The sequence below is a fragment of the Bos javanicus genome, chromosome 14, assembly GCF_032452875.1.
Source record: "Bos javanicus breed banteng chromosome 14, ARS-OSU_banteng_1.0, whole genome shotgun sequence".
Taxonomy (NCBI): domain Eukaryota; kingdom Metazoa; phylum Chordata; class Mammalia; order Artiodactyla; family Bovidae; genus Bos; species Bos javanicus.
This window is the reverse complement of record NC_083881.1, coordinates 866,610-892,104: the sequence shown is the minus strand read 5'-3', so window position 1 is coordinate 892,104 and position 25,495 is coordinate 866,610. Positions and strand designations below refer to the sequence as shown.

Sequence of the window (25,495 nt, the reverse complement as noted above, 5' to 3'; positions counted from 1 at the left end):
CCAAGGTTCACCGCCACCCCGTGCGGGCACCAAAGAACCAAGCAACTCCTGCTGACCCCGCAAATGCCTTCCTTGCGGTATTCAGGTCTCTGACCGACAAGGCTCGCTGCCTCTGCGCTGCCTGGGTGCTCGCCCTGCCCCGCACCCGCACCCCCGCCCCGGGAGCCAATAAGCACAAGACTACTGTCAGACAGGGACAGTCAGGGCCAGCAGCACCTGCACCTTTATCCACAGGCTGGGTGGCCGGGCCGAGATACCATTGAATCACTCTATAAAACCCAGAGCAAACAAGGAGAAAGTGCGAGTCCGGGGAACGGGGCCGAGGTCATGCAGAGAGGTCACTGTTATCAAAACGCTCCTGGTCATACACTTCAGCCACCACCTTGCGGCCAGCAAACCAGCGCCCATTGAGGGCCTGGATGGCCTTGTGAGTCTCAGAGGCTACGGAAAACTCCACAAAAATCTTGACAATGATCTCCGCGTCCTCTTCCTCGCCCTGCTTCTCTTGGTAGATGATGACACGGTTGACAGCACCAAACTTGCCACACTCCTCAGTCACCTCCCCTTCCAGGTCATCGTCGATGTCCTTGGGGTCCACCATGTTACGCAGAACCATCACTGTGGACTGTGGGGGGGACAGCTGAGAGCTGTGGCTGGCTGGACCGCCCCGCCCTGCCCTGCCCCACCGGCCCCGGTGGCCCACCTCCTGCTTGCGGAGGAGCTTCTGCATCACCATGTGGCGGGCGCTGCTTCCTGAGATGCTCATGTGCTCCTGCTCACTCAGCATCTCCGGCCGCTCCGACTCGGGAAACAGCTCCTCCTCCTCCTTCTCCTTCTTAGGCTCCAGGAGACCAAGTGTCGGAGGGCTGGCCAGGATGGGATTCACCACACCAACAGAGGGGATGGTGACCGGAATGGGAGGCCGAGCCGGTGTCACACCTGCAGCAAACCCACAGAGTCAGCAGTCACTCCCCCCACCTCCCTCCATTCCCAGGAAGGAGCATGGCTGAACTGCCCTGGGGCGCAGGGGGCCCAGGGGGCGAAGAAGCTCGTTAAGGACAGCTGAAGGCATCAGGCCCAGAAGAGCAGCAGTGGAAGAAGGGAAACCTTGACCCACCCAGGCTCACCTGTGATGACTCCTGGGGCCTGGGCAGCCATGACGGCCTGGGGTAGAGCCCCCAGGGGCTGGGCCAGAGTCAGTGCAGGGGACACCAGTCCAGGAGTGGCTAGGGTACCCAGTACTGCTGCTCCAGCCACTGCTTCCTGCAACCAAGAAGGCCACCATGCTTAGTTCTGGATCTGGGTGCCTCCACTCAAGACCATCAAAGGGCCAGTCCCCACAGGACCAGTGGTCCCAGTGCCCACTACTGAACCACACAATGGCACCAATCCTTACCTGAGCTGTAATCTTGGCTGTGGCTGCAGCTGCGGCCACGGCAGCAGCCGGCGGGAGGCCTCCAGGTGTGGCCGGTGTAAGCAGGGGCATAGGGGGTGTGACAGCCTTGCCCACCCGCAAGTACTGGCCCCCCAGGTCAAAAAGGTTCATGGAAGACACAGCATCCTGGGACGATTGGGCTTTCTCATATTCTGCAGAGCAGGAGCGCAGTGAGGGCCAGCCTTGGGCCTGGGGTGTGGGGAGAGGGGGCTTCACCCCACCCCCACCTTCCCAAACTCACCAATGAAGCCATAGCCCTTGTGTTTGCCAGTCGTGGGGTCCCGAGCCAGCGTGCAGGATTTGATCTTGCCAAAGGCCTCAAACACACTCTTGATGTCATCATCCGAGAGGTCCTGGTGCACGGAAGCCACGTAGATGCGGTTGAAGGCTCGCGCCTCCTCGGCCAGCTGGTCTATGATGGGCTGAGCCTGCCCTATGTTGCTGGGTCTGCCCACCTGGGGTAGAGACAGGAGACAAAGAGCCCCCAGTCAGTCTAGGCTGGCTGTCTGGACACAGAACACGCTGCACACTGGCCCCAAGGTCCCCTCCCCAGCCCTCACCTTGATGTTCCTGCCTCCCAGCATCACGGAATTCATCTGCTCCAAGGCCAGCTGGGCGGCTTCTGGGACCTCATACTCCACGAACGCAAAGCCCTGGACATAGGAACGTGCAGTTAGGCCAGGAGAGCGCAGGGCTGGGGCGAGGTGGCAGACGGACCCTCACCTTGTGCTTCATGGTGACGGAGTCCCAGGACATGTCGATGCTCTTGATAGGCCCAAAGGGGGCGAACGCCTGGCGGATGGTGTCCTCCCCTAGCTCGTAGTAGATGGAGCCCACGTAGACCCGGCACATGATGGCCAGTGCCCGCTGCCGCTGAGCCGCCATCTGGAGCAGGAACAAGGGGAGACAGAGCCACTGGCCTGTGAGGGGTGGCGAGACGCTGGGCAGCCCCTTCCCCTCCTGGCCCACCCCTCCCCCTCCTGCTCCGCTGTGGGGAGGGCTCCCCACGCGGTGGTGTGGTGCAGGATCCGCCCCTGCAGTCAGGGTGGCAGGGGTCAGCAAGACCCCAGCCCAGGAAGGAAAGTCAGGCCTGAAGGCAGGAAACAAACACACCCTGGCCCACCCAGGTCCCGGGCAGACTGACAGCACAGCTGACAGCTGGTCGGAAGGCAGGGCTGCAAGCCCTCCACTCTGGGGCCGGGCACCTGGGCGGGCTGGGAGGTCCTCTCAGGGTCCTGGCCATGCACTCAGATAGAGAGGGAAGGGGGAGCCGCCAGGCTGCAGGGACGCTGGTGTGAGGCAAGAGAGGGGGCAAAGACGGGGCAGCTACTGCCCAGAAGAGACCCCAGGGAGGAGGTAAGGAGCCCAGTCAGGGACTCCCCAGAGAGAAGACTGGCAGCACCGCTCGCGCAGCCCCAGCGCCTTGAACCCTCATAGAAAGGGCTGCTGGTCCCTGGGAGCCTCACGAGGGAGCGGAGCCACCGAGAGGAGACGCCCCGGGGTCCGTGCGGGCGGGCGCCACCGCCTCCATGCTGGGGCCCCCAGTCGCTCGAGGAGACACTCCCACCCGGCCACCTCAGATGACAGGCCTCACGGGCAGTGCCCCAGAGCCACTTGCCATGGGGCACTGGGGGGAGACCACAGGCCCAGGGCAGGCCAAGGAAATGGGCCCTGGCTCCAGCCCCTCAGCGGGGGACCCCCACACCCTCCTGAGATTCCCCATAACCAGAGGCCAGCTTCTTTTTTCAGATATGCCAACTGGTCTAGGCCAACTGCCAACTGGCCAGGCCCCCACATCCTGCCAAGAGGAGCCTAAAAATAAGGCTCATGGCCCCCAGACAGGACCCCCTCCTCAAACTGCTCCCAACAAAGAGGCCACAGGCTTCCTGTCGAGATCAAGGACTGTCCCCCCCAACACTTATGTCCCCTCTTGCGCCAGTTGCCCCAGATGTGAGACCAGCTGCCCCTGGGGTCAAAGTTCTCCAGGATAGGAGCATGTCTCCTCTTCAGTGTGGGCTCCCCAACAGTGGGGGTGCCCAGAGCCCCCTGCCTGACCTGCTCCCACAGACAGACGCTCCCTAGAGAGGACACGGGGTCTGTCTGGCCCGAGGACAGGACCACGTGTCCCCTGTGAGAACTCAGGCTCAGGGATGGCCCCTGGGAAGGCCATGTTTCCCCCTCAGACTTCCAGGGGGGCCTGGCCTCCTCCTCAGCCTGCCTCTGGGGGCGGGAGGGGCATCTCCTCCCCACATTCCTCTGCTGACAGCAGCCGGGGCCACAGCCACCACCTGCTCCCTGCCCGCCTGGACTCCGCCCCTTGCTGACAGCCAGGGTGCGGCCCAATCCTGCTCCTTCCCTCTCTCCTTCACGTGGGTCCCCCCAGCCCCCACCCCCCCCCCCCCGTCCCCCCTCCAGGGTTTGATGGGGCCGTGAGTTAAGACCCTTCTCTCCTCGGGCGCCTGACCCCAGCCAGGAGCCCGAGCAGCCTGGTGCCCGGCGGAGCTGGAGGCCTGGTGGCACACCCGATGTGTGCAGGCGGCACGGGTGCGGGGGGCCTGGCGCGGGCAGCTGCCCTCCTGGCCGGCTGCCCTCCGCAGTTACCTGGCCGGTTAGTTTTAAGGCGGGCCCTCAGAGCAGATGCAGGCCTCCCCAGGGGTGGTCCCGGGGTGGGTGCCCCCCACACCACTGGCCCCGCCACGCCTGGCGCTCTGCTGCGCGCGTCCTGAGCTGGCGGGCAGGGCCGGCCACGGGGAGCAAGGTCCCCAGCACATGGGCGCACTGCCCCCCTCTAGCCCTGACTAAGGACATGAGCCCCGGAAGAAGTGAGCATGTCTATTGACCGATTGCAAAGGTGAGAGAGGATCTCCAAAGCCCATTGTCACTGCTGCCATCTGAAAGACAGTAAAGACAGAGTTCAGTCTGTTGGAGCCGAGCAGTCTCCGCTCTCGTCACACCTCACGCAGACAGCGGCAAGGCCCGGAGTCCCCGCCCTGCCAGGAGGCCCGCCTGCCTTCCCACACTGCCGGGCATCTGGCCGGCCACCGGCACCTGCCCAGGGGGGCCTCAGAGCCCCAGGTGCCCCGCCCCGCAGCCTGGCCGGCAGGGGCAAGAAGGAAGGGGGAGGAGCAGGAGGAGGAGGAGGAGGGGGAGGGAGGGGAGGAGCGGACGGAGCACAGTCAAGAGCCAGGCACCCCTGGCAGCGTGAACGTTTTGCGGGCTGGGTGGGGTGCAGGAGGCTCGAGGCCCAGGCCTGTCGGCTTCACCCTGTCCTCTTCCCCCATGGCCACGGCTGCCTCTGGCCATAAGCCTAGAGCAGGGCCCTGGGGAGGCGTCCCCAGCCTGTCCTCTCAATCCTGGGCCCCGAGCCGCTGGACTGGACTCACTGCAGGGGCGGGGGCCTGACCGCTTTTATCCGAGGCCGTGGGGGTGGGGAGAAACGCCCCTCGGGGCTACACCATCAGCCTCGCAGCTGGGCACATGGTGGGGGTGACCCAAGGCCACAATCTGAAGTCCGAGAAGAGGAGCCTACTGGGGAAGGGCAGGGGCGCAGGGCTACAGAAGAGGGTTGGCAGGGGCCGTGGGCTCTCAATAGGTGGGTAGGGCTGGGCCACTTGTGCCTTAGGGAGGAACCCGGGGGTCCCAAGGAGTCCTTGAGAAACGGAGCACCACAACACCTCGCGGGGATGGCCGCAGGCACGAGAGTAGGAGAGCGGCGGCGGGGTGGCGGGCGGGAGGGTGGCTCACCTGCAGGTTGGTAAGCTGCTGCTGCTGGTGGGCGATGGTCTGTTTCACCAGCACGCTCTTGATGCTCTGCTCCATGGCGTACTTCTTGGCCTGTGAGAGAAGGCAGTGAGGAGCACTGGGGGGCCCGCCTGTGGGGAGATGGGCCTTCCTCCGCCCCCGAAGGCATCCCCTGCCGCGGAGCCCCAGGAGGGACGCGCTCACCTTCTGGAGGGCCTCCTGCTGCTCGGGCGTCAAGGGAGGCAGTCCCAGCTTCGCGGCTGTGCCCTGCCCGTTCTCCATCTTGATGGAGTCTGTCCCCTGCAGACGGGAGCAGGGAGATGGCTGAGAGCAAGTCCCCGACGGCCCTCCCATGGCCCCAGGCCCACCCCGCCCTCTGCCCGACCACTGCGCGTGGCCTGCAGCTCAGCCCGTCCCCAGGGACAGACTGTCTCCCGCCTGGGGCGGACATGGGTCCAACAGCCCAGTGGCTGTCCCAGACCTGTCTCCTCCAGGAGACACTGGTAAGACACACACCAAAACAGACAGGCACGTTGGGGCCCTTGGCCCACCCAGAGCAGCTGCAGGACCCAGGCCCCTCTGGAGTCACCAAGACAAGCAATGAGCAGTCAGAGGAGCCCAGCCCTCATGGCAAGCGCGACCCCAGAACCTCAGGCTCAAGTTGCATAGGAGAGCTGGCTGGCACTGGCCTCCCAGACAAGAGGAGGGCCAGGACTCTGAATGTTCTGGGATGCCCCGCTCTTGGGCTGCCTGGCACCCAGGCCCCCAACATCATCTCACAGCCACAGACTCGGCTTCCCTGCTCAGGACCAGTTCTAGGGACCACTCAAAAGAGCAAGTCTGGGAGGCGCCACCCTCCCAGCACAGCTGCAGGCAGTGCCCCACCCCCAGCCCTGCACACCATCTGGAGACCTGGACTCGCTCTCCCAGCCCGCCTCACCAAACTTCTCCCTGGGCCATGCTTAGCGCCCTGGCAAGAGAAGCCAGAAACAGGCCCACCGTAAGGGAGCAGAAACGGACACCCGCCAACACGCTGGGCGAGTACAGGAACGAGGAGATGCTCTGACGTGGCAGGCCCAGCCCGCTGCGGGCCAGGGCGGGTGCTACGAGGAGTACGGGTATGCCCTCTGCTGAAAGGCATTTCTAAGCTGCTGGCAGGGGAAGGACACAGCCGCGGGAGTGGCAGGAGCGTGTGTGCGGGGGCTCGGAGCACACCTGCCCAGTCACCAGGCGCTGGGTGGCTAGCAACCGTCCGGACTGGGGATTCTCCAACCCCAGCATGAAGCCTCGGGAGGACAGCAGGGACGAGAGGCAGGCCCCCAGCACAGGAGTGACGGGCAACCACAGAGAGAGGCACAAAGGCGGCAGGAAGGGGCTGGCAACCCAGACCCCAAGAAGCACCCTCCTGACCAGCTGCAGTGCTAGGTTTCTAGCACAGGGTCAAAGGGCGGGAAGCCCTGGCAGCCCCTCCTCTGGCAGTGCAGTGTGGCTCCTGCATGGCGGTCCTCTTGGCCTGCCCGCAGGCCCAGAGCCCAGTTCTCCTCAGTGGGAAAAGAGGACAAGGGCCTGGGCCACGGCTCCAGAGCAGGCCGTCACCATGGTGATCAATGCCAGCCCCTCTCAGCCCCTCAGAAACTTCTCAATCTCCTCTTTGTCTTGAGAAACAAAAAGCCCTTCTCCTACCAACCAATGGCTGGCTACATAGCCAGCCAGGATCAGGAAGGGCTGGCTAGAGGGACACCCTGGCCCCCCTGCCCATCAGCTTCAGCCCCCATAGCTTCCCAGGATCCAGGCTGCATACCACAGCCCTCCCCAGGCAAGCTGGGCACCCGGCCCCAACAGCCCACAGGCCACTCTGCTGAGAGGCCCTGCCCAGTCCTCTGGAGGCAGGCACTGCCATGCAGAAGCATAAAGAACCTTCTTATCCGAAGACAGCAAGGTCCAGCCCTCCACCCCGACCCCACGGGTCTGGCGATCAGCACTGGCTGAGACCCTCCAGGCCAACCCTGAAGTCGAGGCCCCAGACCTGCGCTCTGACCTGCAGAGGGGTTGGCGTTCATGTTTTACTTAGAGATCTGAAGGGAAACTCTATTTCTGGCTCTTAACACCACCCTGCACATTCTGAATGACACGTCCACCCTATTGTATGACACCAGCAGTGAAAGGCACGCACCGCCCGAGGTTCGGGCCCACCTGACCACAGCCACCATCTGCCCGGGATGTGAAGACATGTGAGGCGAGGACGCCAAGTGGATGCAGAGAGGAGGCGGCTGGAGCCAGGAGGGAGGCTGGGTGGCAAGGGGGCAGGGCAGGGTCTCTGCCCAGAAGGCAGAGTCCCCGGGGCTCCTCCCGCTCCCACCCCCCAGCCAGGTCTCTCTGGGGCCAGGGACGCGCAGGCAGGCAGGCGGGCGGGCGGGCAGGCAGGCAGGCAGGCGGGCGGGCGGGCAGGCAGGCGGGCGGGCGGGCGGGCCTGAGGGCAAGAACGCTTAAGGGCAGTACCTGTGGAGGTTTCCATTTGTCTCCCGCTGCCACCACTGCCGCCGCCGCCGCCGCCGCTGCCGGCTCGGACCCCCCTCCTTGCTGGCCATTGACCTGCTGCAGGCAGGAAGGAGACGGTGTGACAACATTCGCAGACCCAGCCGCCCGGGCCCTCGCTTGTCTTCCCTGGTTAAGAGCTGGACTCTGCGAGGACCAGCAAGGAGCCAGTCAGAGCTCTGACCTGGCCCCGGGGCTTCCTGCAGCTGCCCCTCCACGCCTCACCCTGCCCGCTCCGCTCCTCCAGCACACCTGCCGCTGCCCAGGGCCCAGGCCCAAAGGGCTGGCCAGGAAAAACCAGAGCAGAGGCTGGGGCAGCCCCAGGCTGGCAGTAAGTCCTCAGAAAGAGACAGTGTGGCGAGCTGAGCTGTGCTCCTGCACCCCGCTCAACAAAAGGCACTCGCTCCTGGGTCAAGAGCAGCCCTCTGGCCACACAGGAAAAGATGACCGGGACCACAGGTGGCCCTCTCCCCTTGAGGCGGACAGAGGCACCTCGCTAGCAGCCTGCACACACGCTGGGCCAGCCCACACCTCAGGCTCAGTTCCAAGGCCCCTCCTGAAGATGGCTCTGACTGGCAGGCCGGGCAGCGGGGCTGCCTCTGTAGGCTCCCCTATGCCTCCACCCCCTGCACACTGTTCAGGGCTGTCTAACTCAGGGCAGGTGAGAGTTTGGCCACATCTCGAGGAGCCAAAGAGCACTTGGTGTGAAGCCAGCCCAATGGCAGAAGGTGGGCAACACCATGGAAGTCAGGGTCTTGGTGGAAGGCCCCTGAGACTCCCCACCACCTCACAAGTCACAGAGCAGGAACCCACGCCCAATTCAAGCGTAAGACCCACACACATCTAGGACGATAGCCTAGGGCGAGAGCCCTGCCCATCCTCAAGGCACCAAGCACAAAGCCAAAGAAACGCTGGGCTGACCTGGCCAGAGCGTGTCTTAGGCGCTCCAGCCTCAAAGGGAAGACAGCAGCACAAGCCTGACTGCACTAGAGATGTGACCGGTGGGTGTGGAAGCTGTGGCCCACCCAGCGCTGCTCCTTCCCTGGAACCCCTCTGAAACTGGATCACTGCTGTGAGCCATGAAACCATGCTCCAGTGAGAGACAAAGGAAAGGGGGGCCCTTCTGATAGAGGTGCTACCCAGTGGGTGCTTGGCATCTGGGGAGAGGGTCTGGCTTTGCTCCAAGTGCCCTGGCAGCCCCCAGAACACACCAGAGCAGAGGCTGCCTTGCAAAACCCCAACAAGAGGTAACTTCAGGTCTGGGCATGTAATCCAACCTCTTGACCCCTGTGAATTAGATCAACTTGAAGGCACATGTATAGATGATTTCCTACTCACCCAAATAAGTGCAGCAGCCAACAGGAACTAGGACAGTGCTGAGACCAGAGATGGCTCAGAAGAGGCTCAGTCCACCCAGGACTCACAAAGGACAGCCGACCCCAGGGAATTCACAGCAGAAACAACGTCCCCAGTCCCACAGAGCCTAGGGCTCTTTTCTAAGCAGATGCTAAGAAAGCTTAGAGGAAACTGCCCTTCATCATTACAGCTAGTCTTACGCTATCCTCCAGCCGTGACTACAGCAGGCCACAGTCACAAAGCACCCCAGCAGCAGGCAGCAGTGCCTCGAGGGGTGCAAACTCCCTCTGGTGGGTGTGTGTGGGGTGGGGGAGCGTGTGTGCAGTGCGGGCGTGTACACGGTGTGTGTGGTGGGGTGGGATGCAGTGCAGCCCCAAGATTCTGGGGCCCAAACCCCTGCACCGCCACTAATCAATACCCCAGGGCAAAAGAATCATTTCCATTAGAAAACCAGAAAAATCAAGTAATTACTTAACACCTCCAGGCTTCAGGCTCGTTAGGCCTGTCTCCTGGGGCAGGCAGGAAGATTCAGGGAGTGGCCAACTCTGGCCAACTCCATATACAATACGTAAGGCAATTCCTGCACATGGCCAGCGATCCACAGGTTTCAGTGATTTTTTTTTTTTTGTATTATTACAACATCCAGAGTCAAGTCCCCACAGTAGGACTCGTGCAGGACACTGCCTCCCATCTGGTCAGTACCCTTCACGTGGCGCCCTGCTATCCACAGTGTGGGCAAGTTCTGTGCGGGGCACTGTGGATGCACGAAAAGCAAGACAACAGACATGCTAGCCAACCCCGACATGAGGTTATTTCTGTAGCACAAGCCCTAAGGAGAAAACCAAGCACAGGGTTGGAGAGAGGGAGTGTGAGGGCCCCAAGGCCACAGCAGCAGAGACAGCTTCTCGGTGAGGTGACAGGCAGGCTGGGACCCACAGGAGAAAAACAAGCACCTTCACCTCTGGGAAGGTGAGGGAGTCCAGTGCTTTTGCCAGATGGAACTCCTAGGACAATGGTCCCAAGTAGGAGTGAGCCCAGGTGTCAGAGGAAGGGCCCGTGGCCTGTTTCTGCAGTGACCAGGCGGAAGGCACACAAAAGTTAGAAGAGGCTCTTCTGTATCTTCCTGGGTTCTTCGCCCCGAGATCACTGTCCGCCAAGTCCAGCGCCACTCACCCCACCTCCCGCAAGAGCCAAAGCCACAGCTTAGGGCAGCAAACCAGCACTCCTCAGCAGGCACAAACCAGAAGACGGAGAAGAAGCTTTTGCTATGCCCCTGCAGCACTGCAGGGAACCAGTGCCTCTTCTAGAAACCTATTCATTCGAAAGGTTAGAGGAGGAATGTGTTAGGCCACAGACTGGACCTCATTCCCACAAGCTGATAAGGTAAGTCTGGGCCTTTACAGTTTGTATATGCATGTTAACATACATTCATTAAACTTCTGTGGAGAAGGAAATGGCAACCCACTCCAGTATTCTTGCCTAGAGAATCCTGTGGACAGAGCCCAGAGGGCTGCTGTCCATAGGGTCGCACAGAGTCGGACATGACTGAAGCAACTTAGCATGCATGCGTGCAGTGGAGAAAGAAATGGCAACCCATTCCAGTATTCTTGTCTGGAGAATCCCAGGAACAGAGGAGCCTGGTGGGCTGCCGTCTATGGGGTCCCACAGAATCAGACACGACTAAAGTGACTTAGCAGCAGCAGCATCAACCTCCTGAAGAGGATTCAGATGGGCAGTGAAGACCCTTGTTGAAAAGCCCAGCTTCCAAGGTTCAGACCCAGTGCACACACCCACCCCCACTGTGACACCACCAGGTCTGGCCCTGTGCCACAGCTGAGCTGGGCGCCCCTGAGCAAGGCTGGGGTGTAGTGCTGATGCAGGTCTGGGGGTGCTCGGGGACACGAGGCCTCCACTCTCACTGGTCTCTGCTCCTTCTACACCTCCCCAGGAGTTTTGGTCCTTGTCTTCAAGCCTCCCTCTCCATCATCTTAAAACTCTGGTGACTTAGACAGTCACCCAGGCCTCCACCTTCACCTCTCTTCTCTCTAATGCCCCTGTCACAAAGGTGGTTGCTCCTGTGGCTTCAGCAGGAAGCAGGATATGGCACAAAGAAATCAGTGAAGTTAGCCAGATCTGAGAATCACACAGCGGGGCCCCCCTCATAGCCTGGGGCCGCTTTCTCACTGGGAGTCAGCTTTGCCCCAGTGAGGCAGGTTCGCCCCTTCTGTGGCCATCAGAGCCTGAGGGAGGCAGCCTAAGTACGCCCGCTGACCCTCAGATCTCCCCCATCAGTCCAACCTCCAGCCACACGCTTCTCACATAAACCCCATCCATTAGACTGAGCTGGGGAGGGGTAGGTAAATAAAGGGATGAAGTTCCCTGTGAGGGTCCGTGAGGGGACTCAGTGGCACAAGTCTGGGAGGAGGAAGAGTGAAGAGAGACTTCCCCAAGGAAGTGCTGTGTGAGAAGAGGCTGTCCATCTCTGCTTAGCGCTCCATGTGGCTGAGCACTAAGCAAGGCAGGAGAGATGCCTGCACGCGCCCTAACACCTCAGGCACCTTGAGTGGAAACTGGTCTCCAGGGCCCAGCAGACGGCGGAACAGGGCAAGACTGTCTTTCGTTCCCTACTGCTCCCCCAGGCCCTCGCATAGCGCTTGGGACAATGTGACTGCTCAGGATACGTGCAACGAGAGATGTAATGAGAGGCCTCGTCTTCCCTTCCTGAGTAGGGGTTGCAGGACGGAATCCCTGCTGGCTGGAGACCTCTTCTCCGCTGGACATCAGCAGAGAGCCCATTCACAGCTGTGTACTCAAGAAGCGAAGGCCTCCCTCTTCACCAGGCCCGATCCCGTCCTACAGGCCCGCCCTGTGGCCCCTACACGCTGGAGGGGGAGACGCCACGGTTCCACGGTGCTCCGCCTTCAAGTCGGGGATACAGGCTCACAACGTGGGCAGAGGGGAACGACTACCGTCTGGCCCCGCCCGACCGCACCACGAAGAGACCCGGCTCGCCACACGGCACGGGCCCCCCTCACCCCCCCGTCAATCCCAGCCGCACCGCAGGTCACAGCCGCGCCAGGTGCTCCCGCGCCGGCTGCCGGAAGTTGCAGTCTGCGGGCCGGAAGCTGCGGCCGCAGGCCGGCCCCCCTCCCCTCGCGCCCGCCCCGCCCCCGCCTCGCGCGACCGAAGGCCGTAGAAGCTCGTGCGGGGCTCCGGAGCGGCCGCTACGTCCCCGAGAGACCCTCGGCGCCCTGGCCGGGCCAACAATCTGCTCCCGCGGTCTGAGCGGCGGCCCGCGGTCACGGGGGTCTCACTTACTAGCGCTATGGTCGCCGTCGCCATCTTGTTCCCGTCGCGGCCGCCGCGCGCGCCACACGCTTCGGTTCCTTCCGCGGTCTCGCGCGATCTAGGCGCCGGCGGAGGCGCTCTCAAGAGAACGGAACTCTCGCGATTAAAGGCCCTTTCCCCAGCGACGTGGAAGGAAAAAGGAACGCGCTTCCGGTGCGGGGAGGAACAGTTAACGCTCCGGGAAGGGCGCGCGGAAGGGGCGGGGGCGCGCGCGGCCGCCCCGCCTCCGCCCGCCGCTAGCACCGCCCTCCGCCGGCCTGTTAGCGTCCTAGGTCGCCCCTCCCCTCGCCTCTCGCGGCCTCTTTCCCTTCGCTGCTCGGTTTCTCTGTCTCTTTTGCAGGAAAACCCTGAGGCCGGGCACAGACGGCCGGATTCTCTCTAGAGCTGCGGTTGAAAACTGCGACCAAGAATCGCCTTTTTTCGGACTCAGATTTCGAAATGCCTCTTTGCATCGTATCTCTGAATGCGCCTACCAATGCATGGTGTGTTCCCTGTTATGGTCCCATTTTCTCTTTCCAAAACTGATAGCGTCCTAGAGCCACCGACGTAACAGTCTGTGGAACTGCAACCCAAGAGACAGGCTTCCTAACCAATCCCCTGGGAAGGGTATGCACTCAGTCCTCTTAGTTCTGAACTATAAAGTTCCAGGTGTCCATCCCTGGCGTTGAGCTGCCCTGGACGTTTATTGCATGCCACACCCAGTCCCAAGACCCTCACTCAGTGAAGCTCAGGCCCTGACGTTGTCAGCTTAGCAACTTTAGCCTGCCTGAGGTAGCAAAGTGTCTTCCCCAAGGAGGCAGGTCTCCTCTCAACCCTGGGAGATTTAATGTGAAATACAGACACTCTGTTTAAACACGACAATATTTTACTCATTTACCTTTCCTCTAAAATGATAAGAAAGAGTGCTTCGTTCAGTCACGTCCAACTCTTGGACCCTATGGACTGTAGTCCACCAGGCTCCTGTGTCCATGGGATTCTTAAGGCAAGCATACTGGAGTGGGTTGCCATTTCCTACTCCAGGGGATCTTCCCAACCCAGGTATCGAACTCATATCTCGTGTCTCCTGCATTAGCAGGCAGATTCTTTACCCCTAGCACCACCTGGGAAGGTTGCACCACCTTTATAAAGCCAGAAACCCCCAAAGACAAAGAAGTGGAATGTTGTGGAGCTGGAGGAAGGTGGACAACAGGGGCTGCTTTAGCATCCTGGAGGTTGAGGTCCAAGAGATGGTTCATGTGAGTGCAGTCATGACAAGGAAGAGATAAGAGCTCCGGCCCTACTGGCAGCGACTGAGAGGTGAGCTCCAGCAGAGGCACACTTGGAGGGCCTGCCTGTTCTGAAAGTGGGGGAATACATGAGATTCCTGCCTTTCTGCCACCTCCAACCCTGGCTCCCCAATCATGTGTCACTCACAATCCTCAGAGAGAAGAGCCTGTCTGCAGGATCTCCCAACACACACACACACACACACACACACACAATAGACTGGCCGTTGAGAGGTGGGCAGGAGAATGGCCTGGCTCCATCCTTGGCCTCAAAGCACCACAAGGCAATAAGCGCCAACCACTAAGATTCAATGTGACTGGGCAACCCAGGAACACCAGACACCTGAGGGAGAGGAAAACTGGAAAAGGAAAAGGGACTCAGAAGGAATAGAGCCAATAGAGCAGGCCAGAGAGGAAAGAAAAAGGAAAAGCTAAAACCATATCCTTAGAGATATAGGATGTTGCATCAAAGTACATGAACAGATGCTGTAAAAAAAAAAAAAAAACATTCAGCCAGTGATAAAGCAGTTACAAATGAAAAATATGAGAGGAAAAGGAAGAGTTAAACAGAGAAGTTGCAAGATAAAGTTGAAATCTTCCAGAACGTATAACAATGAAACCATATAGCTAGAAAACAGACAATGGAGTACTGTCACACTCGTCAGCACTCTGCAGTACTAGAGCCAGCGGGTGCCTCAGAGGCCTCCACGATAGGGTGGGCTGGGGCTGGAAGAGGGGGCAAAAGCAGCACTCCCTGGTGCAGCTCTGCCTGTGAAATCTGGCATCGCTGCATTCAGAGTGCTAGTGTGCTGGGCACTGTTCTCGTTCCTTTTCACAGTTAACTTGTGCAAGCTCATGACCACCCCCATGCAATCTGAACCACTGTCTCAGAAGCAGCTGAGTGGCTCCAGAGCCTCTGCCCCTAACCTCTCAGAAAATAAGTCCAACATCTAAGTAAGCATTCCAGAAAAGGAAAGGGGAGAAATCAAAACAGCAAAGAAAACTTCTTAGAACTGAAGGGTTGGGATCTCTGGACAACAGATGAAAGGGAAAGTCATATTGAGTTCTTACTGCAGAGCACAGAGAACTATCAACGTATTCAATATCAAGTGATAAACCATAGTGAAAGAGAATACAGAAGGAAAAAAAAAACACTTTGCTGTAAAGGAGTAATTAACACAACATTATAAACTGCTATACTTCAATAAAAAATAATAATGGAAGAAAAGTGAGAGAAGGTCTACATCAGAACCTCAGATATGCAGATGACACCACCCTTATGGCAGAAAGTGAAGAGGAATTAAAGAGCCTCTCAATTGAAGGTGAAAGATGAGAGTGAAAAAGCTGGCTTAAAACTCAACGTTCAAATAACTAAGATCATGGCATCCGGTCCCATCACTTCATGGTAAATAGATGGGGAAACAACGGAAACAGTGACAGACTATTTTCTTGGGCTCCACAATCACTCTGGACTGGATGATGACTGCAGCCGTGAAATTAAAAGACGGTTGCTCCTTGGAAGGAAAGCAGTGACAAACCTAGACAGCGTATTAAAAAGCAGAGACATTACTTTGCCTGCAAAGGTCCATATAGTCAAAGCTATGGTTTTTCCAGTAGTCATGTACTGATCTGAGAGCTGGACAATGAAAAAGGCTGAGTGCCAAAGAACTGATGCCTTTGAACTGTGGTGCTGAAGAAGACTCTTGAGTCCCTCGGGCAGCAAGGAGATCAAACCAGTCAATCCTAAAGGAAATCAGTCCTGAATATTCATTGGAGAGACTGATGCTGAAGCCGAAGCTCCAATACTTTGGCCACCTGATCCAAAGAGCCGACTCATTTGAAAAGACCCTGATGGTGGGAAAGATTGAAGGCAGAAGGAGAAGGGGATGACAGAGGATGAGATGATTGGAGGGCATCAGTGACTCGATGGGCACGAGTCTGAGCAAACTGGGAGATGGTGATGGACAGGGAGGCCTGGCATGCTGCAGTCCATGGGGTCACAAAGAGTCGGACAAGACTGAGTGACTGAACAACAACATCAGGACACATCGTTGATCCTGCCGGGGACCAGCCCCGGCTGATCCAGGGTATTCGAAGGAGAGACGGCATAGGCGAGGATCAGGATACAATAGCTTCAATTAGATATTAATTAAAGATATAAAGAGTAATAGAATAAGGATAGCTCAGTAGGAAAATTCAGTGGAGAAAAGAGGCTGAGTAGCTTGGTTTACGCGGGAGACCAATAAAACTTCAAGACAAGAAGTTTGCACCACTTACGTAGGCCTCAGGCGTCCTTCCGTTCTCCCGAAGGAGAGGAGACACTGAGGCCTCCCCGGTCGGACCTTAGAAGCCCAGGCATAATTAGTAAGCATGGTGGGTTCCGCGCTCCAGATGTAGACTCAGCCAGAGTGAGAGAGAGAGCGACATGGGGAGACCAGTATTTCGAGAAACTGATCCCAATTCTTTATTTTCCAGAGTCTGTTTTTATACACTAAGATGTTATACAAAAGTCACGTGGGGACAGCAGTCCTGACTTTTATTAAAGTCAGGTGCTTCACACAAATGTATACAGAGGTCTTAGGGGTGTTACATCATCTTCTGGCCAGGGGGGCCTGCTGACAATTTACGACCCTCTCCTTGTGACAGCGGTCAGTCAATCAGGACACTTATTTCTCCAGGGCTGATTATTCTCAAAACAGACGCCACCCAAGTAAAGTTACATTCCTACAGGGTGAGGGTGTAGTGGGTTTTAGTTAAGGAAAGAATTTACTTAGCCTAAGGTCTAACGTGATTAATATCAAAGGTTAATACTTATTTCTTCTATATATTCATTAATGTGTGTAAGGGCAGGGGATGTGGAGACTTAGCAACAAACATTGGCTCAACAAATGAAAAACCCTTCACCAATACAATTTCTAATCAGCCCATTATACTTATACTAATAGTTTTCTAACTTTTCTAAGGAACCTGTTTTTAGAAGGTTTAAAGCATCTCGTGCCTCTCACGGTTGGGAGGCTGTGAGCAATCACATGTGGCCGGACGAGCCTGTCAGGCAGGCTAGAGAACCTTCAGAGGAGTTTGTAGGTTAAAACACTCTTGTCACACCCAAGAGTTTTTATTGACTGGAGCTCTAGGTTAACTCCTTCTCCGAAAGAGGTGGTGGGGGACAGCCCCCCGTAAAGTCAGAGGTGTAGGTAAGAGCACAAAGTAGTAAAGTAGGCAGGCTCTGGTTATGGGGGTAGACGCTCGAGGATTTCCAGGGGGACTCCTGAGGCTCGATCCCGCCTTTGCGTATGTCGAGCCTCCTTCCTCGTGACCTTTGCCATGGGCGGAGTACCTCACTCTGGCCCCCAACAGTTGATAATTTCCAAAGCATTCAGGTAAAGAAAAGATCCAGAGAGAAGACATCGCAAAGGTCAGAACTCAGAAAGGCATGGGAATTCTTGGGACTAGAAGCCCAACTTTGTACCTAGTTACACGAACAAGCAGATGTGAATGTAGTGACGGCAAGCTGCAGACTCCGTAAATGAATCAAGGAGGAGGAAATCATGGGCTCCAGCGGAGAGAAAGGAGGTGCTCCAGGACACTGCTGAAGTCGTAGCCCATGCTCACAGCCAGGGCAGGTGGCAGGGTGAGGGGTCCAGGAAGAGATGGAAATAGCACTTATGCAACAAATCCCAAGTTTGAGAGGAGGTTCACACTTCTGCAGGAGAATCTAGGGAGGAATTAATGACATGTATGGAAAACTAAGCCCCCCAAAAGGCAATGATTAACTGCAGGAAAAACAAAAAGTTGTGCAAGGAAGCAAATATTTTCCTAGGACACCTCATTCTCTGCTGAGACCTGTGGGAGTGAAGCTGTAATAGTGCCCATCACATTGAGATGGCGCTGTGTCAAGGGATGAGGCCAGTGGCCTCCCTTCCCCCCAGAGGACACCCGCATGTGACACATAATGTAGAAAAACCGATGAAAAGCAGCGAACGCGTGTGTGCGTGTCCTTGTGAAACATGCATTTTAAATGCCTGAAGAAACAGCTAAGAGAGTTGAATTTGCAAAGAATCAGAGTTAGACAGTGTATTTATCAGTTATTTATTATTGACCTAAAAAAATTCCACTTTGAAAATAATAGGTATGTCACTTTGAAGAGATAAAAGTTAAAATGAAAACCTCAACAGACATGAAATGGAGCAGTGCTAGTACTGATCCTTTTGAGTTCAGTTTAATCTCTGGCACAATCGGTTATGCACTGGATACTCCCAACTGTTTCAGACGATGCAGAATCAGACAGCTTGGCATCAGGATTTCCAAGTAGATGTGTAAGTTATTTTAAAGCGTAACTTTAAACTGAAAGGTGTTAGGACTTGAATAATTTTGTAGAGTACTGGAACATTTAAAATAACTTGAGATTCACCATATTTTTACATGGAATGTATCTGACATGTCTTGGTAAGGGGTGTTGGTTTGGGGTTTTGGTTGGGGTGATGTGGCAGGTGGGATGACAAAGATCTCCATGTCCTAACCCCCAGAACCTGGGAATATTATTTACTTGGTGAAAACTATTTTGCACATATGGTTAAGATTAAGGACCATGAGATGGGAGATTATCCCGGATTATCCAGGTGGACCCAACCTAACCACACGAAGCTTTCCTGGCTGCAGAAAACCAGACACACAGTTCAGGAGAAAGACTCAATGCGATGTTTCTGGCTTTGAAGATGGAGGAAGGGGCCATTAGCCAAGGGATCTGGCAGCCTCCAGAAGCTGAGGATGGCCTTCAGTTTAAGCAAGCATGGGAATGGGAACCTTGGCCCCATCACTGCAAGGAACTGAATTCCTGCCCGGTGCCCTGCGTGCTCCTGACACCTGAAGGCTAACAACCTGAAGGAGTAGGAAACGGTTTCTCCCCAAGAACCTCCAGAAAGGAGTGACAAAACCTTGTTGTTAGTCTGATGAGATCTGCGCCAGATTTCTGACCTACAGAACTAATATATGTGTTGGTTTAAGCCACTGAGTTTGTGGTAAAAACCTACAGCAACAACAGAGAACTAATACAGTGGTAGGCTTTTCTTGTTTGACATTTCAAACACTTAGAAACCTGAATGTGCTAAATTTATACATGCGGTTTTAAATGTTCAAGAGTGATTAACTACATTTGCAAATGGAGGGGGCGCTGATATCCCCAGGACCCAGGGAGGTAGCACGAGTAGGGGGGAGCTGGGGAGGAGCAGGGAGGGCATCTGACATGGACCACTCCGGCCAGGGGACGTGGACAGAGAACAGCTCTTTGTGGGGGCTGCAGGAGCCAGAGAGGGGCCCGGAAGTGGGTCTGCCCTGGACGGGGGGCAGGGGGCAAGAGCCATATGAGCTTCCGGGTCATGGCCACGCCCCTCGCCCAGCACGGTGCCCGACACTTGCAGCTGCTTTACCATCAGTTTAAGGTGGTGGCTCCTCGTGTGAGTCAGTGGCCCCAACTTGCAATGGAGCGTTTGCCTGGGTGCACAGCTGTCCAGGGCTGACCTCCACCCCTCAGCCCCCAGCACTATGCGTGGTTCCCCGTGCGGCAGCCCCTTCGTGACCACACGGCCAGGAAATTGTGGAAGCTGGCTGCACGGGACATCCTGCTCCTAAGGACACGCAGCAGCTAACCAGTGCCCCAGCACCAGCTCCCTTACCACTGGTGGGCCCGACCCCGCCACCCTCAGCCCCACCCCAGGGCTGCGGGAGCTATGCGAGGGGAGGTTCTCACTAGCAGGCACACAGGCAGACAGGGACCCTGGTTCCCCACCCAACTGCAGGGGCCAATGCCAAGCTTCCCCAGGGAGCCAAGAGGTTGGCTTCCAGGGGGCTTGGGGCCCTGAGGTGTGCGAATCAAGGTCACGGCTGAGCTCCACGGTACTTGAGGAAGGTGCTGTCCAGGAAGGCGGCCAGCTTCGGCCGATCGTCCTGCAGGACGGGAGGGAGGCATGGGGGATGGAGGGGCGCGGCCCACCCTGCCGCCCTCCCAGGCTGGCCGCACCCAGCCCGCACACCTCACCTCGTGGACGAAGCCGTAGTGCACCAGCTCGGCGGCCAGGTCTTGGGCACTGTCGGCTGCGGCGGGGGAAGCCAGGGCATGAGACCTGCAGCGCTGCCTGCCCACCCCCGCCCCCACCCGGGGTTCCCCCCCCACCTCCACCCCCACCCCTCAGCCTACTTGGGAGCAGGTCGTAGGTGAGCTGCCGATGAAGCCGGTCCTCCAGCACCAGGAGCAGAGTGAGCTGAGGAGGTGGAGGCAGGAGGGTGTGGTGGGCTCGGGTTGGCTCGGTCCCTCTCCTCCCGCATCGGCATCTCTGCCGGCAGCAGCCCCCCACCCCCACCCCAAGCTCACGTGCCAGCGCGCCTGGTCCTCGCTCCTTTCCAGGTTACACTGCATCTGGATCACCTGCGGGGAAGACACAGGCCAAGGTCACTCAAAGGCCAGACCTCAACCTCTGGCAGCAAGCTCAAATGCTGCCTCAAAGGGCCAGGCACGGGTAATAAAGACCAGAGATGGGGAAAATCTCTAAGGGCAAACTAGAAAGCACATCTCACTGCTAGGAGCCTGCCAAAACTTTCAGAGGGGTAGATACTGAAGCTGGAGGATGCTTTAGGATGGTTTCACAGGTGGAGAGAACACCTGGACAAGCTGTGGGAAGGGTAGGAAGAGCAAGATCCTCTGGGACAGGACAGCAGAAGCCCAGGATGCCAGTAAGACCAGGCCTCAGAGTGGGGGGCTGAGGACCTCCGACTGTGCCCCCTATCCAGAACAAGAATTCTGGCTGCATTGTGGAGGGAAGCCAGCAGCAGGCGACCAGGCAAGGGGCTGGTGCAGCATCTCGGTGGGGAACAAAGGAAGCCCAGATCAGGGCAGTAACCACAGAGACACACCCAAGGCCGAAGCCACGGCCTCTGGAAACCGGTGGGTGTGGACATGGAGAGGGAGAGGGGCTGAGGCTGCCCAGGAGTCCCCTGGCCAGGGGGGAGCCTTGCAGGAGGGGCCAGGGGAATCTCAGGGCCTAGGGGCCTTGGAGGAGACACGAGGGCACAGATGTCAGGGAATCCGCAGGCCAAGGAGGTGGGTCAGAACCGTGTGTGGGGCAAGGGCCTGCAGGAGCCTTTCCTTGCAGAGCCTCTGGGAGAGGGGTCTCTCAGCTTGCACTACTGTCCCCCCCCCGCCTAGGTTCCACAGAGTGATCAGGCAGGACTTGGCCTCCAGCAGCCGGGAGGAGAGCTGGCCTGGCAGACTTGAAGCCCCTGGTAAGGGAGCCTGTCTGGGCAGTGGTCAGGTCTGTGCAGCAGGGGTGGAAGCTTACCTTTCTGGTCTCTGAGTCAAAAGGCTCTGGTGTTGGGGTCTTGGCCTTCGGGGCTTCTTCGGTGGGTGGGGCCAGCACACGGGGCAGCCCCAGGGGCCGGGCAGCAGCAAAGTTCATCAGCGGGTAGATCCCATTCCTAGGGACACGATGCAGGGTGCTGCCAGCTGGGGGTTCAGGCCCGACAGTTGCCCCCTCCCCAGGCTCACTCCAGCCCTCACCTGACGTCCTCCAGGAACTTGTCAAGCTCTAAGCAGGAGACTTCTGAGTACCTGGCGTGGGTGTAAGAAGAACGTGAGGATGGCTGGCCTGGCCAGTGGGGCTGGGCTGGCCAGGAGGAGCAGGGAGGCCTCTGGGCTGCAGGTCACTCACCGCCACTGCAGCGGGGGCCAGGGGGGCCGGGGGATCTCCGCCAAGACTGCGTGCGGGTCCATCGCCTTGGTCTTTTCCTCTACCACATTCTCAGGCATGAGGTCTATGGGCCGCGGGAGCACACAGGCGGCGGGCCCTGAAGCATGGGGTCCTGCCGGGCCTCCTTCTGCAGCCTGACCCCAGGCCCTGGCCCACCCCCAGGCCGACCTGCCCCTCACACTGGTGCTGGATGAAGCAGTGGGCAGCCAGGAGCTTCAGCGAGTGCACCTCGAACAGCACACGGTGGAAGAGGAGGTTGTGGGCAGAGGGCCGGCGGGCAGGGTCCCGGGCTAGGCAGGAGAGGATGAACTCCTGCGGAGAGGGGGCAGAAGTGGGTGTAGCCTCTCTGCTCTGGCCCTAAGCCTCTGGGAGCCTTCATGCAGCTTCCGGCACAGGGAGAGGCATCCTGTTAGCCGCCAGGCCAGGACCTGGGTCTTCAAACAGGACAGTGGAGTCTTCCCGGGGCCCAGAGCTGCCTTTGTTTTCCTTCCAGTAGGCACCCCCGCCCCAGTTTCTGAGGGGGGCTGGCACTGTCATCCCCAAGTGACAGATGAAGACTGCACACTGAGGATAGACACCAGCCCCTGCCTTGGAGCCCAGGCCTGGGCAGAGTGCTGGCAGATCAGCCTGGGCCCCTGAACTCGGAGCAGCCCAGCCTGAGCCCACCTGCCTGCCCTACTTCTGGTGCTGCAAGTCAGGACTGGCTCTGCAGATGGCCTTGAGGGGTGCCTCCCTTGCCCCACATCCAGGCCCTCACTGCCTCTGGGTCCATCCTGGCTCCATGTCTGTCTCAGTCCCACCCAGGCCCCACCAGTCCCAGAGGCCATGGGTTAAGCCAGGTAGTCGCTGAAGTCTGGCCACAGAGGTTGTGGCTGCAGCTTCTGAGCATATGCCGTCTGCACCCACCCACCTTGCCCCCTGGGATCCTCTCAGCCAGTCTCCTGAAAGCTTACAGGCAGGGCCGTGGAGTTGGGCAGACCTAGACATACACTGGCTCCACCATTCACGCTAAAGGCTCTCTGAACCTGTTTCTTTATAAAACTGGCATGAACACTGCACCCACACTTAAAGCATATCTCTGTGCTCAGGACGTTCCCTCATGCCATCAGGTCCGCCCCGCAACACACCTGCCTGGTAAGGCCCGCCTTGCAGGGGAAGGGCTGGTGCAGCAGCCTGGCTCTGACTGCACCATCTGCAGGCCTGCCTGAGGCCCCGCACTGCCCAGCCTGGAACACTGACAGCCAACTCACAGGGGCAGGGCGAGCTGCTTACCCGCATGTTGGGGTCGCTCAGCGAGTGCCTGGCACGAGTGATGGCCTCCTCTGTGACCCGGGTGTCCCCATTGGCCTGGATCTCCAGCACAGCCATCTGGGGGGCAGGGCAAGGTCAGGCAGGGGGAAGGGACGGGTGGGGTTGGGGGAGCTAGCTGGGAGGAGGGCCCCAGGCTACACTGGGTTAGTACCTCTAGTGCGCACATCCCAAAGGAGAAGATGTCCACGGCAGTGCCATCAGCAACCTCTGAAAGGGGAGAGCGGGTCAGGACGGGTAAGGCGGATGCAGGGGGCAGGGTGGGGGCCTCCTGGATTCACCTCCATACTCTGGCGGGAAGAAGTGCAGGTTCCGAGGTTCCTCCCGCTCAACACGGATGGGACTTCGAAGATCGTCGGGGAGCGCTACGGGAAAGCAGGGGGTGAGCAGACCGGGCCTCTCCATGGCCCCCCATCCCCCAGAGTCCCCACGCACCGTTGGAGAAGATCCGGTGCCACACTGAGCCGGTCCCCACGGGGAGAAAGAGCAGGTGTCAACGTGACAGGGCGCGCAGCGTCATCAGCCCTGTGTTCCCAACAGGTCCCGCCCGGCCCAGCCTCCCCACCACCCTCTCCTCCTCGCCGCCCCCTCCTCCCCGCCAGCACCGGAGCCAATCTTGATGAGGCCGTTGTGCTGGATGAAGATGGTGTCGCTGGTCAGGTTCCCATGGATGATTGGGGGGCTGCAGGCGTGCAGAAAGCTGGGAGAAGGGGAGAGCCGGTGGAGCTGGGTCAGGGGTGCCAGGAGGCAGGGTGGATGGGGGAGATCGCAGGCAGGTGTTCAGGCAAGCCCAGGCCCTCACCTGAGTGCAGACAGGATCTGTGTGCACCAGCGCTTCCAGGCCTGGTGGTGGATGGACTCCATGAGGTGGGCTCCAAAAGGCAGCTGGGCCTGGGCCGCCTGGCCCAGCCCTGCCCCGTGCCCCTCACTGTCTCTGTCCCCAACAGCATCCGGACCCCAGCCTGGCCCTGACCCACACCAGCCCACTTGCATACCCTGGCATTCATGGCCTTGTGGTTCTTCTTGGTCTTTTTGAGGAATTGCTTGAGGCTGCCTGACGACACATACTCTGTGATGAAGATGACCTGCGAGGCGGCAAACTCACGGGCTCCACCAACAGTGGGTGCCCACAGCCACCCCACCCACTGGTGCCCCACCACCCCATAGCCTGCCCAGGGGCTTACCCGCGCTCGGGACTCTGAGGCGTCCAGCCAGTACTTATGCAGCTTGACAATATTGGGGTGGTCTACCAGGGCCAGCTGCTCAAACATGGTCTGGATCTTCTCCTGGGAAGGGGGGTGCAGTCACCAGGATGATGGGGGTGGGATGGGGGGTGGGGCAGCGGGCCTTACCTCGTGGACCAAGAAGGCCTTCCTGTCAGCAAAGTGCAACTCGTTCCACACCACCTCCACCCCCTCCTCAGTGTCCATGGCCAGGAATGTGCTCTGGACCCCCGGCATGTTTCCCTGATTCACCTGGGGGTGGGGGTGGGGATGGAGGTGGGGGGGCATGAGTGAAGTGTCGGGGGAGGCTCAGTCCCCAGTCACATCCTATCCACCAGCGGGAGGGTGTGAGGCAGGCACTGGTGTTCCAGGGAGAAGCTGGGGACCCAGGAGCAGAGGTGTGGTATCCTGGGGCTGGGCTGTGGGGATTTGGGGCATGCTTCGGGTTTTTTTGAGGATGGTTCCCAGGAGGCTAACAGGTGATCTCAGAGGCATGGGGAGGTGGTCTCGAGAGACTGGCCCTTAAGAAAGAGGGGGTTTCTCACCAGGGCGTGGGGGCCAGGCTAAAGCAGTACGAGCGCGCATCGAGAAGGAGGCCGCCTGCGCGAGGGTTCGGGCAGGTTCCCGGCCTCCTGGCTCCCCCAGAGTGCGCACGGCCCCGCGTGGCCCCAGGGCCCCTCCACCCGAGGTGGGCGGCGCCCCGCTCCGCCCCGCTGTGCCCACCTGCTCCCGCCGCTTCTGCCAGCGGCCGCACGGGCTCTCTTCCAGAATGTCGCTCTCGTCCTCACTCTCGTCCTCCCGTTCCCGCTCCCGGCCCCGCCTCGGCACCAGCTCCGGGGCCGCCATGGCTCGGCCGGTTCAGGCCACCGCCCTGCGCGCGATCCGCCGCCCAGCGCCGCCGCCGCTCTCCGCCCGTCCTGGCCCCGCGCCCAGACGCCCAGCTGGAAGCGGAGCTGCCGCCACCACCCCCTCGAGCCCCCACCCTGGTTCTGGGAATTGGGAGGCGCGGGCACGCGGCCGGCCCGGGGGTGGAGCCCGCCTGCCCCGCCGGAGCCGCCTCCCCGGGCCGGAGCCGAAGCGGAGGCTCCACGCACAAGGCAGAGAGCCCTCGCGGAACCCCGCGGAAGCCCCACCTGTCCCAGCCCTGTGCCCCACCGCATGGAACCCCGCCCCGCCCGATGCCCCGCCCCACGCCCCGCCACACCCACGAAGGCCCCGCCCACTGCACCTAAGGCCTCGCCCGCCAGCCCACAGCCCCGCCCCTCCAGAGGCCCCGCCCGCCTGGGTCCCAGCCAGGCTTCTGCTGGGACGCGCAGCTCTCGGCTGTCCAGGGACCAGCCTTAGCCCGGCGACCCGGGCGCGGGGGTTTCCGTGGCGGCCTGAGGCCAGGTCCGTCGGAACCTCCCCGAACGCGCGCTGGCCTGCGCTCACTGGCCCTGCCCAGCTCTGGAAGCCGCTCGTACTTCCTGCACCGCTTCCGCGCCACACTCCGTCAAGCACATCGGGAAACCTGGCATGGTCCCCAGGCTCCCGCCTTGGAGTGAA

The 25,495-nt window shown here is 59.4% G+C and overlaps 2 protein-coding genes across 13 annotated transcripts; both read right to left on the bottom strand.

Moving 5' to 3' along the window:
• Positions 1-189: 189 nt before the first annotated feature.
• Positions 190-12,609, bottom strand: PUF60 (poly(U) binding splicing factor 60). Of its 7 annotated transcripts, none has more exons than XM_061438189.1 (12): positions 12,386-12,609; positions 7,676-7,771; positions 5,381-5,476; positions 5,180-5,269; positions 4,276-4,326; positions 2,159-2,320; positions 1,996-2,088; positions 1,677-1,890; positions 1,397-1,587; positions 1,128-1,263; positions 704-939; positions 190-625 (listed from the first exon to the last, which is right to left on the bottom strand). In XM_061438189.1, the coding sequence occupies exons 1-12, from the start codon at positions 12,407-12,409 to the stop codon at positions 326-328; spliced, it is 1,689 nt and encodes a 562-aa protein (XP_061294173.1). In that variant the 5' UTR covers positions 12,410-12,609; the 3' UTR covers positions 190-325. The 7 variants fall into 7 exon arrangements, with proteins under 7 accessions (XP_061294173.1, XP_061294168.1, XP_061294171.1 ...); XM_061438184.1 differs by having other exon boundaries at positions 7,676-7,768; positions 12,386-12,510; XM_061438187.1 differs by lacking the exon at positions 12,386-12,609 and adding an exon at positions 9,050-12,069.
• Positions 12,610-17,755: 5,146 nt separating this feature from the next.
• On the bottom strand, positions 17,756-25,112 carry NRBP2 (nuclear receptor binding protein 2). 6 transcript variants are annotated; one of them, XM_061438154.1, is made up of 18 exons: positions 24,674-25,112; positions 24,080-24,202; positions 23,912-24,013; positions 23,723-23,812; positions 23,530-23,570; positions 23,333-23,427; positions 23,163-23,186; positions 23,009-23,092; positions 22,882-22,937; positions 22,692-22,787; positions 21,599-21,731; positions 21,381-21,483; positions 21,230-21,280; positions 21,012-21,168; positions 20,052-20,101; positions 19,874-19,937; positions 19,715-19,770; positions 17,756-19,623 (listed from the first exon to the last, which is right to left on the bottom strand). In XM_061438154.1, the coding sequence occupies exons 1-18, from the start codon at positions 24,794-24,796 to the stop codon at positions 19,305-19,307; spliced, it is 1,767 nt and encodes a 588-aa protein (XP_061294138.1). In that variant the 5' UTR covers positions 24,797-25,112; the 3' UTR covers positions 17,756-19,304. The 6 variants fall into 6 exon arrangements, with proteins under 6 accessions (XP_061294138.1, XP_061294139.1, XP_061294140.1 ...); XM_061438155.1 differs by having other exon boundaries at positions 20,048-20,101; positions 24,674-25,110; XM_061438156.1 differs by having other exon boundaries at positions 20,048-20,101; positions 21,012-21,147; positions 24,674-25,110.
• Between the last annotated feature and the right edge of the window lie 383 nt (positions 25,113-25,495).

Excerpts from the sequence above, each read along its gene's own strand:
- PUF60 (XM_061438189.1), bottom strand. The coding sequence starts at position 12,409 with ATGGCGACGGCGACCATAGCGCTA. Across the intron at positions 5,270-5,380 it reads AGCAGGAGGCCCTCCAGAAG|GCCAAGAAGTACGCCATGGA; the intron begins GTGAGCGCGTCC and ends CTTCTCTCACAG. Across the intron at positions 2,089-2,158 it reads CCGTCACCATGAAGCACAAG|GGCTTTGCGTTCGTGGAGTA; the intron begins GTGAGGGTCCGT and ends TCCTATGTCCAG.
- NRBP2 (XM_061438151.1), bottom strand. The coding sequence starts at position 24,796 with ATGGCGGCCCCGGAGCTGGTGCCGAGGCGGGGCCGGGAGCGGGAACGG. Across the intron at positions 23,813-23,911 it reads CCTCAGAGTCCCGAGCGCGG|GTCATCTTCATCACAGAGTA; the intron begins GTAAGCCCCTGG and ends GCCGCCTCGCAG. Across the intron at positions 23,187-23,332 it reads CCTCATCAAGATTGGCTCCG|TGTGGCACCGGATCTTCTCC; the intron begins GTGCTGGCGGGG and ends GGACCGGCTCAG.